General features: G+C 42.3%; 1 protein-coding gene across 3 annotated transcripts in view; it reads left to right on the top strand.

The window, feature by feature from the left end:
• LOC102871237 (protein-L-isoaspartate(D-aspartate) O-methyltransferase-like) overlaps positions 1-11,133 on the top strand; it is a 55,528-nt gene extending 44,395 nt beyond the window's left edge. For 2 of the 3 annotated variants that reach the window (XM_006891641.1, XM_006891640.1), the window contains 3 exons: positions 1,299-1,384; positions 3,571-3,787; positions 10,323-11,133. In XM_006891641.1, the coding sequence (XP_006891703.1) occupies positions 1,299-1,384; positions 3,571-3,750 (266 nt within the window). In that variant the 3' untranslated portion in view covers positions 3,751-3,787; positions 10,323-11,133. The remainder of the gene's footprint in view (positions 1-1,298; positions 1,385-3,570; positions 3,788-10,322) is intronic. The other variant, XM_006891639.1, reaches the window with a different exon arrangement.
• The last annotated feature ends 504 nt before the right edge of the window (positions 11,134-11,637 follow it).

Here is an 11,637-nt window from a genome sequence, read left to right as displayed (position 1 = left end):
CACTGCACCACGCTGCCCCTCACTGCACCACGCTGCCCCTCACTGCACCACGCTGCCCCTCACTGCACCACGCTGCCCCTCACTGCACCATCTGCCCCTCACTGCACCATCTGCCCCTCACTGCACCATCTGCCCCTCACTGCACCACGCTGCCCCTCACTGCACCACGCTGCCCCTCACTGCACCATCTGCCCCTCACTGCACCACGCTGCCCCTCACTGCACCACGCTGCCCCTCACGGCACCACGCTGCCCCTCACGGCACCATCTGCCCCTCACGGCACCATGCTGACCGTCACTGCACCATCTGCCCCTCACTGCACCATGCTGCCCCTCACTGCACCATCTGCCCCTCACTGCACCACGCTGCCCCTCACTGCACCACGCTGCCCCTCACTGCACCATCTGCCCGTCACTATCATGCTGCCTGTCACTGTGCTTTTCGAACCTATTATTGCAGACACTGTATGAGCCCAGCTTGTTAGAGATCTTCCTTTCCTTCACTTACCTTTCTTCCAAGCATGATGTCTGTCTGCAGCACTGGACCCTCATGATAACATGCTCAAAGGAAGGGAGACAGTTTGACCCTTCCATGGAGCATTCTGGATACACTTCTTCTGAGACTTTTTCTTTTTACAGTCCATGATATTTTTAATATTTACGCCAACACCATAATTTAAAGGCATCATTACTTCAGTTTTCCTTATTCCTTGATAAATTTTCATAAATTCACATGTTGTTTATGCCGTTGAGTTGGGACTGACCCGTAACTGACCCTCCAGCAAGTTTTCAGAGGCTGTAAATGGCATGGGCAGAGTTTGCCCATTCTTCTCCTGAGGGGCACCTGGTGAATTTGAACCAATTGTCTTTGGGATTGTAGCATAGCTCCTTACCATGGGGCCCTGGGGCTTGGGGCAGGCACACCTTATCTTTAATATGCCATCTTTGTTTTTCTGTACTTTAAAGAAGTCTTTAGCAGCAAATATGCCTAATGCAATATTGTGTTTAACTTATTAAAGTGTTGCTTTGCATGGGCATTGATTGTAGGTACAGTGAAATGAAATCCTTAGCAACTTGAGTCTTTTCCCCATTTATTGTGGAGCTGTTTATTAGTCCAGTTGTGAGGGGTTTTGTTGTCTTTATGTTGAGGATGTATAATGTAGGACCTCATTTGCATTTGCTCCATGGACATGTTCAGTTCTCCTCCATTGTTTATAGAAAGATCTGCCCTTTCCCACAGCAAATCTGTGGTGTACTTCTCCCCTCGGGAAACCTGTCTGAACTCTGCTTTCCTTTCAGTGGGGGATGGAAGAATGGGTTACGCCGCCGAAGCCCCATACGATGCTATTCACGTAGGAGCTGCAGCCCCCGTGGTGCCCCAGGCGGTGAGTGTTTCCTTTTATGTATGTATGGATTTTATTCAATGAAAATGCTAGATTTAGCAAGGTATACCTTCTAGATGATGTTCAAAGCATGACAAGACTCTTATGGTACATTTTAGTTAGAGTTGATCCTTTTAAAAGACGTGAGTTGCATAAATGACATGAGGCTCATTAAACCTCAGCTAATGTCTGTCCTGCTTCAAGAAGTCTTTGATTCAGCTAAGAACTAGTACCTCAGTGGAATCAGGAAGATCTCTCTGGAGTTCATGATCTGAGAATTGATGAGTCTATTATTAAGCAACAGAATGTACAAGAATGTGTTAGGTGCATGGGAGACGCCAGGAAGTGCTTGCCATGCATTCTACATTGACATGGCTTATATTCTAAAGAAATGTAGATACACATCAAAGAGAGATTAATGACAGCATATTGTTGGGTATGCGTGTTAGATACTGGATGGGAAAGAAAATATGCACTGTGGTAATTCCATGGAGGGAGGGAGTTTGCATAGTGTGGCCAGAGACATCCTATAGAAAGGGAACTTGAGCTGAATTTTGTATATAGTTGACAATGATATTACAAATTCAAGTAAGTGTTTTTTATACTGTTGATTTTTCATCTTAGACTCCAAAAAGCTTGTCAGCCCTGCTAATAACTCTGGTTTAAGTGTTACTGGAATTGCCAGTTTTGCTCACACGGGAGTCTCCCATAGTTCTTGAGTTAGTGACGGGTGGAATGTCTCCACGGCCAGCCTGCACAAGTAGTCCGTTTTGCATGTTTAGATCCGTTATAAGGAACTGAACCTGGGAAATTTGTTCTACTCATCAACTTGCTAACTGGCTGGATGATCTTGGGACCATCATTTATTTATTCTCTCTCACCCTGTTACTTATCTGTTTAAAATACTCTCCTCCCCCTAAAAAAATCCCACAGCTAAACAAGTGATTTTCCCCCACAAATGCCTTAATTGAACTATTAGCATAATATAGAAGTGTATAAGCCTTACGTGAGTAGCTGAGTACATTTTCGAATAGTAATTAATACTTGATCAGATGCTTTACATTTTTTTCTTTTTAAAATATTGGCAACTTAACACGAAGAGTTAAAATTTGAAATAAAATTGTGTTTTAGGGATTGGGGGCCTTTAATTCAGAATCATGATATTGATGAACTAGAGGAGGGAACCAATTGCATGTACGAGTTCAGTCCTCATTTAGCATTTCTAGAATATAAATGAAGATGCTGGGAGGTGCACCTAGAAGGATTCAAAAGGACCGGGTTAGGGAGCAGCTCGGATGGGGGACAGTGCCTGCTTCTACATTCTATGCCTTTACACTTGGAAAAGCAACTGAGAGAACACTTGAAAGGATTACTCTGCTAAAAATCTAAAAAAAAATATGCTGGAAATAAAAATAGTAAGTGAAGACATTCTTCCTCGGGCCATATGACCTAAAGAAAGGTTTGTTCTTGTTTTTGATTAGTGGTGATTTGTAAGGCTGCAGATGGTAATGTGTGTCTTGAAAGGCATATCTTGCCTGAGGACCTTTCACTGAGTGATACAGGGGTCCTTATTCAAATGCTGCAGGGCTCCAGGCCCCCCTTTTTCTCCTTATGGTACCTACATGCAGTTAGAAAACTAGGCTTTCCTTATTTTTGGTTAATGGTGGCTTTGTGTTAAGGAGTTGTGCTGTCAAGTCAGAGGCATGGGGTTTGAATCCACTAGCTGCTCTACAGGAGAAAGATGGGCGCCCTCCTCCCATGCTATTTACTGCCTCTGAAAACCTGCATTGGGTCATTTCCTACAACAATACTAGATTCTACAGTAACAGGATAGAGGTTCTTTGCTAATTTTCTATATTTTCCATACAACCCCAGACAGGTACAATAACTAACTAGAATTGTTTACTTTGTCTTTTCCCAGGAGAAGGATGTGAATTGTGTGGTTTAAACATTTTAAGCCTTGCAGTTTTTATATTTAGTCCTAGGGTTTCAAGGATGAGTAAGACTCAAGGAACTTGTGATTTAGTAGAGGACGCTAATAGATAAGTAAGTAGGTAAATGAGTGAAAAGTACAAAAAAGAATTGTTAAAGCACCTTTCTCTGTTCTGCCCATGTGTACTAAAAGTATGATGATGGTCAGTGACTGGAAGATACATAACTTGGTGTGTGTCTGGTTCTCTCTCTCTTAGCTAATAGACCAGTTAAAGCCTGGCGGAAGGTTGATATTGCCAGTGGGTCCAGCAGGAGGAAACCAGATGCTGGAGCAGTATGACAAGCTCCAAGATGTCAGTGTCAAGATGAAGCCTCTGATGGGAGTGATATACGTGCCTTTAACAGATAAAGAGAAGCAGTGGTCCAGGTGGAAGTGATTTTCTCTTCTGCTCTTTCTTCCTCCACACGTGCAAGGTGAAAGGGTGTGGATTCTAAGACCTTAGACTACCAGAGCTGCTCCTTGGTTGTCGCCTTCATGCTACATTACCATCAGAAACGCATCACATTAAAACTGTAGAACAATGTTGCATGGTCTGCCTTTCTTTGCTTTTCCTCATACCTCTGGGGACAGAGGTGGGTGAGACTTGGCCAGCACACAAGGCGTTTGCCTCTCTTTCTAAAGAGACTTTCCGATACAGGCCAGTACTTTCTAAGGATACTTTATTCCCTGTGTCTCTAGTTACAAATAATTTTACTGCTGCTGCAAGGTCATAGAAATAAAGCGTTGGTTTAGAAGAGGAGCCGTTGGCTCCTGCCCCACTTTCTTCCCTCCTTGTTTTCTGCTGTACCGTTGTTACAAGGAGAAAGAAGGGTCAAGATAGAGCTGGCCCAGTTTTCTCAGGTGTCAGGATGCCAGCGAGCACATTCGATCTCTCGGCTTGCTTTCCTCCTTTCAGGCAGACTCAGCTGTTGTTTTAGAACCTCTGGAAGGAATAAGGTATTCAGTCCATAGACTAGGACAGTCAGTTGTTTGTTTTTTAAATTGGTTTTCATTCAGTCATAATTCGTTTCATAACAATAATTGTAACAATGGAATAATGCCGTTATTTACAGTGTCCCATCAAAGCCTTCCTTTACTCTCCCTTCTACTCACTTACCCATTTACTAATCTCTGCCCCCTCTTCCTCCCCTCCCATCCTGCCTGTCAGCCCTCCACAGTTGTTTCCATGTGTGGGTAAAACGTAATTTATACTCTTTTCTTCCCCCCCCCCTTCCCTGCTTTCCTTCATTGGCTGAGTTGTGCATGTCCTGTTGCAGATTGTCACTTGCACGGCACATGTTACCAGATCTCACATTCACTTTGGGTGGATCTTCTCTCCCCCCATCCATTACAGCATTCATTGTCCAAACATTCTATTCCTGTTCCCCCATCCCCAAATCATCACTGTTTTGTTAATAGTGGCCTTATACAGTATTTGTCCTCTTGTGACTGAGTTATTTTACTCAGCACAGTGTCCTCTAAACTCAAAGAACAGTTTTTAAATTCCTGTAGCAAAGTTCTGAGGTGGTAGGAGATTCTGGGAGCAAGTCAGTGAGTGAATGGCCAGGTCTCACCAGCCCACCCAGAGGGCCAGGAGCACGCAGCATGGTCTTCCCACGGCCTGGCTTTTCCGGTGTCATGCCCACCTTCATGTCCCAGCACCGCCCGAGCATTCTGGCTGCAGCCACGATGTGCCATCGTTTTCTTCTTCCTCACCCTCTCCAGAGGGAGCGGTGGGTGAGATCAGTAAGTGAGAGCAAAAGTGACGTCAGCGAAGGCTGTTGGCAGCAAGTGGCAGGGGCTTTGTAGCTTCTGCTCTTTGGAATCTAGTTTTCATAGGAAGAGAGTTATTTTTAAAAATCAACAAAATGACTATGTATTTAACAGACATTTTATTTTATTTCCTGGAAACAGAACAATCTCCCCCACCTTTGCTCCTCTTAAATAGATTTTCTTTTCTTTTTTAACAGTTTTTTTATTGTATTGGAGTGAAGGCTTAAATGCAAATTAATTTGCCATTCAACCATTCCTATACATGTGTTCTGTAACATTTATTTCAATACTGACAGTGTAACTGCACTTGCCTCATTTTCTCCCTATAATTCTAATTTCCATTAGTCTTTTTATACCTCTGTGTCTTTCCTTTCTTGGGTAAATTGTCCTGATCATCTCCTTACTGTATAGTGAGGAAAGGCACATTTTGAGTCAGCGTTTAAGTGGAACCGAACTGTAATGAATGTAAAAGTGGGCCCAAAACTTGAATTTTAATTCCTATTTTCCATTGAACTCTATTCTGGGAAACAGCCACTTCTTTTTTTTTTTTTTTTTTGAAGAAAATACCTTTATTGATTTTTCTGATTATAAAGTTAATAAAGGCTCATTGCATAAAGATTCTAAAAATACAGTGTAAGTCTTTTGCCAAGCTAATTAATATAGACCCTCAACATTATTATTATTATTATTATTATTTTTACTTTTAAAAGAGAGGAGCGAACTGGGTGGGGCGAGGGCTGAGAGAAGTGCAGCAATGAATGAATGAAAATCCAAAATCTCTGTAAATGTTCATTAAAATTATTAAAAAAAATGTTGAGGGTCTATGTTAATTCGATTGGCAAAAGACTTACACTGTATTTTTAGAATCTTTATGCAATGAAACAGCCAGTTCTTAAAAAAAATATTTTAAAAGTTGTCAGTCTTTTGCATTAGAATCAGATTTAGTTATTAATGGTTAATTATGACTTTCCTCCACTTTGCTCATAGTGTGGTTACACGTTTCCATAACTGTGATTACTGTCTGTGAAAGAGGCAAAACTAGCACTGGAATGACTGAAATTTAATATCAAGTAAGAGTGCAGTTAGTGAGTTCTCTTTATGCTCAATAAATGTTAATATTGAGCGCTTTACCTCTAAACGAATGATGAAAGAGGAACAAAGTGGTTTTGGATTTATAGCCTGAGGTGGGTTTACCAGGAAGCCAGTGAGGCTCAACTTCAGGGCTTCAAACAGGAAGGCCTAACGCAGTGTGCTTGTCTGGATGTCCTCTCGCCCTTATAGAGACCCTCAGCGATGTGACTGTGGTGTTAGCTGCCCAGGACCCAGACCCTGATCATGAACTCTGGTGCACCACAGAGCGAAGCCCTGCCCAGTCCTGCACCTTTGTATAGGATTGTGTGACCCCAGGGTGTACGCTGGGTCTTGGGAAGTAGACCAGTGGACCTTTTTTCCTAGTCTGTGTTTTCTAGAAGCCCCAGTGACATTTGTTCCCATGGCCACGTTCAAGCCACTGCTGACAGATGCTATGTGTTTGTGCACATAAGTGGGTAGGCGGGGAACAGAACCTGGGTCTCCTTCCTGGAAGTCAACGCTCTCAGCCTCCCCTTAAACCCAGCTCCATTTCAGGTTAAACTCAACAGAAGGACTTGTGTCTAAAATTTCGGAATGATTTTTAAATTTATGAACAGTTATTTGCCGACTATTTTAACCCTTTTTCTTTTTTTGGCCTTCAAATTGAAAAAAAAAATTCCTTTAAGCAGTTTTGTGTTTGCAAACCTAAGTTTCTACACGTACACGTCAGTGGTATTGATTGCAGTCTGAGCTGTGGAACCATCCTGACCCTGGTTTTCTGAGTTGTTTAGGGAGGAACCTTCCCTGGAGCCCACCGAGAGCAGGGGCAGCAGCAGAGGGGAGACAGACCAGAGCTGGTGTTGGGGGGAGTGATGACCGGACCCACCAGTCACCTCAACTTCTCTCCTCCTGCCCTCTTATCTCTTAGCAGCCCATCACGCAAGCCAGGCACAGCTGGAAGTCAGAAAGGAAGGGGCTCTGTGGCAGATGCGCAGGCATACCTCGTTTTATTGGGCTGCGTTCTCTTGCGCCTCGCAGATAGTGCGCTTTTTACAGATTAAGGTTCGTGGCAACTCTGCGTCGAGCAAGTCTGTTGGCGCCATTTTTTGAACACACGTGCCCACTACATACCTTTGTGTGACAAAATTTAGTTAGTGCTCCCAATATTTTAAATGTTTCCATAACGCTAATAGCACTCTCAGGGGAGCACTGGTGGCCTAGTGGCAAGAAGCTGCGCTGTAATCCGAAGGCGCGGGTTTCGAATCCACCGGCTGCTCTGAGGGAGAAGGAAGGATGAGCAGTCTCCTCCCGTGTGATTTACGGCCTCTGAAAACCAGCCAGAGTTTCAGCAATGGGTCGGTTCTGACTCGACAGTACACAGTCACAATAACAACAACAACAACAACAACAACCCAGCACACTTAAACTACAGAGCAGTGTGAACGGAGGGTTTATCCACTGGGAAACCAAGGTGTTGGTGTGGCTCCCTTTGCAGGCCTCTACTCCGAGGTATGCCTGGAGTCTGAGTCAGCGCCCGCCACCATCCTCCTCGTCTCCCCCAGCAGGGAGCCCTGCTGCTTTTAAAGTGTAGGTTTGAGAGAAGTGAGAAATCATCCAAGCTCTGTGTGTCCTATTTAAATCCCCTTTAGGTCAGTCTATACTTAAATGGTTCTAACAGGAAAATGTGTTTTATTTTAAATGGCCTTTGGGAAAGCACCATTTTATACTTCTCGTTGGTTTATTCCATTGGTATATTTTTCAGAGTGAGGATCCCCTCTATTCATTTGTCTAACGTGTGTGCCCAACTGTGCTTAGCACCCTGTGAGGTGCCAGGGTCTCCATCTGTAAATGTGACACTGACTCACTGTCATGGAGCTGACAGGCAACCACAGTGTAGTGTGCTTGGACTTGGGCTCCACCACTCCCTAATGGCTGGAGGCTCACATCTGCCTGTGGGGGCCTCTGCAGAGAGGTCTGGGGATCTACTTCTGCAGCCTGGCCAGCACCACAGCTCCACCGGGCCTACACCAGGTGGCCATGACAACTCGCTCCCCTCCCAGCGAATGATTTTTTTTGGTGAGGGTTTTTGGTCTGCCTTGAGAATAGGAGGGAGCAGTTGAAATGTTTAAGCCTGGCAGTAACCAGAACTGTGAATCCAAAGAAAGCTCAGGATCCAGTGTAGAGAACAGACGAGGAAGAGACGAAAGCAGAGTTGAAAGCAGAAGTGGCTGTAGCAATTCCAGGATGAACAGTGAGGCAGTGGTGGCGCGGATGAGAGATGTGGACTGTCCTGCATCTCACGTCCCGGAAACACCTGTTTGTTGCGAAGATGGAAAATGGTTGCTTATCATTTTCTAAGAACCCATCCATTTTGGGGAATTATCTAAGAAATTCCTTAGTCCCAACCTTGTTGGGCTAGTTGGTTTCTGTTGTGTTTTTGTCAGCCTTGCTTGGACCCCCTGCACTGCTAGCTGTCGTCCAGCACTCTGGTGAGGTCTGAGGACCACGAGCTGGGAAAGTGGGGCCCCTGGAGGGTAATCCCAGGTAAAACCACCGCCAGGATGGAGACTTGTAACCTGGAAAATGTCACCTGACTTTTTGGTGAATTAATAAAAGGGCTGAGATTGCCAGAATCTTGGCATTATGTTCATGACCAGGGATGTGTAATAGATCGTTATAGGAATTCTCAATTTTTAATTTTCATTTTTATTCTAAAGTACATTTAGTTATACAGAAATCAATGTTTTTTTAATCTTCTGGTAAAAATTTTCCTTTTTGTTTTTAATATTTTTTGGTAAATAAGACCCTGATGGTGCAGTCTTTGGTAATAGGCTTCAAACCAAAAGGTCAGTGGTTCAAATCCGCCAGCCTCTCCAAGGTGCAAAGCTGGCTTGTCCCCTGATGGAGGCAGAGCTGACTCTTGCTGGTGCTGTTATAACAAGACAGTTTATGAAGAGACATTTAAAAAACATTTTCTTGCATATAAAATTCAATTTTTAAGCAGATTATTTTATAATCCCTTAATTTACCATTGGCCTGAGAAATCTTTATTTCTCTGTAAAATTTATTTTGACAACTTTTTTTTTTGAGATTTTTATTTTTAAGGGAGATTAGAAGAATAATACAAAACCCTGGAACTCCTTTATCCCGAGTTAGCAGTTCCCAGTTCTCCTTATTTGCTCTCTCATTCTCTTACATCTTACAGGAATATTCCCCTGATCATTTGAGAAATGATGACTATTATTCCTCAACTATGACTTTTTTCAAGACTTTATGACTTTGTCATTCAGATACTTAAACCTTCTTCAATACTATTTCTGTTACTCAGAGTACACTCAGATACACGACTTTTAATGTTTTCAGGTTGTTTTATTTTGTCCCCTGTTTTAACACCTTTAATGATGTATCATTTACATCACAGGGTTTTGTTTTGTTTTTTAGTCCTTCGCTTCTCTGGCAGTTGCTGGCACAGTTGTCCTTGCAGCTAAACAAATTATTTCATTTGGAACTGATAAAGCTACCTTGTGAAATCAGCTGATAACGTGTAGTACTGTATTTTTGCATATAGCATGCCCACATAAGTAAATAACGTCACTGGAAATGACAGAGGGATTGTTGATTTTGCGAAAAGCATATAACGCGCTTGTTATTTTCGTAAAAATGAAGCACTCTGCTCCAGATGGTTCATTTTTTCCAAAAGAGTTTAGATTGACCCTTTGAAATGATTGCTAAAGCAAAACCCAAAATTTTTGCCCAGTTTTTGTGGATGTTAACTATGCAGTGTTGTAAATAATCTGAAATTTTTAAGTCACCATTTTATAATAGATTAGCAACAAAATCTAGGATCCAAAAACTCTTAAAATTTCCCTGACTTACTGATCTTGAAGGAAGAAAACTGTCTTTAGAATTACGCAGCAAAGAACTTAGGAATTTTCATGATTCACTTTGAGCTGGCTAGAAAGATGTTTCAAATGGCTGACTCATACTTTTTTTTCCTTTGCTTTGGAATTCTTTTTAAAAAATATTGCTTGATAGCATTGCACTTTTACATATTTAAGCTTTAGCTATTTAGAAAGTGGAATTGGGACTGTAACTCTTATTTCTGTTTCTCTGCTTCTCCCCCAGGGATGAACTGTAAAAGCACCATCAGCTTGACCAGTCCATAATGTCCCAGTGGATTGCTCATCTCAGTCCTCAGCTTTTTGAAAACCAACAGCATCACAGCTTGTTTTGGACTTTGTTACACTATTATTTTCAGCATGAAAATGTGTGGTTTTACCAAGTTTCTAAATCTTAAAGAGGCACAGAGCCAAACTGGTAGAGGAAGGATGTAGAGTTTAAATTTGTGTATTATTCCTTTAACATGCCCATATTTTACTTTAAAATATTAAAAGAAGCAGTTCTACAAAATGGAAAACTTAGTTTGTGAATTTTGATTTTGAGGAGTGAGTTTTCTTTTCTGAACACTTAATTCTTTTCTGATACGAACTTATCAGACTGCTTTTGTGCATCAGATAACACCACCATTCACTAGTTACGATTCTTGGTATTTGGAGTCTGATAGATGCTACTAAGAAAATAGAGGAGGTGAGCTTCCTTCTTACAGCTTTGATGTGGTGTCATTCATAGAATAGCATGTTGTAGATAAACAATCAGCTGCTTTATTACCTTCAAACTAAGCATTTGTAGATAATCAAATTTAAGATGTCAGGTGATGCCCCTTAAAACACACTCAGCTGTTTAGATCGGCCATAACTGACATAGTTCTTCCTTTCTCTTGAAAACTTCTAGATTGTTGTTCAGTATTGTTTTTTCCTGTTTCTAATTTGCTGCTGATAATGTATATGAACTTAACATGCTGTGTAAGCTGTGTCTTAGTTACTGAACAGTTTATGCAGTGCTGCTTTGCCAAATAAAGTTAAAAGTAAAAGAGGCATTGGTGGTGTTTGAATATGGAAGACTCTGTCCACCAGCTACAGGATGCCAAGGTCATGGGGGAATAGTGTTCCCAACGCTCCCTTTGTGTAACCTGAGTAGGTAACTAGCATGGATCCAGTTGTACTTTTATGGAATATGAATACATTCATTCCTTGGAGACAAGGCCCATACCTCCTTTGCCATTTTTGTTTGCCAGTTGTACATTGCCATTGGATTGGGACTGACTCATAACTGACCCTTTAAGTTGGTTTCTAGAGGCTCTAAACATGGGGAGATTACCCATCATTCCCTCCTATAGAGCAGCTGGTGGATTTGAACTGTATACCTTTGGGTTGGCAGCACAACTCTCTACCCACTAGGCTACCAGAGCTCCCTTGTCTGCCTAGTGCAAGGCTTATCTTGTAGTCTATGTAGGACAAATGGTGAATGAATGAGTGAATAACTGAATTAGTGTCAGGGAATAGGGTTGAGGATAAACATACCAAACCCCATCCATCTCTCT

The sequence above is a fragment of the Elephantulus edwardii genome, unplaced genomic scaffold (assembly GCF_000299155.1).
Source record: "Elephantulus edwardii isolate Elephantulus edwardi_28Jun2011 unplaced genomic scaffold, EleEdw1.0 scaffold00102, whole genome shotgun sequence".
NCBI lineage: Eukaryota > Metazoa > Chordata > Mammalia > Macroscelidea > Macroscelididae > Elephantulus > Elephantulus edwardii.
Note: the sequence above shows the minus strand (reverse complement) of the source record. Positions and strands in the feature narration are given on the sequence as shown.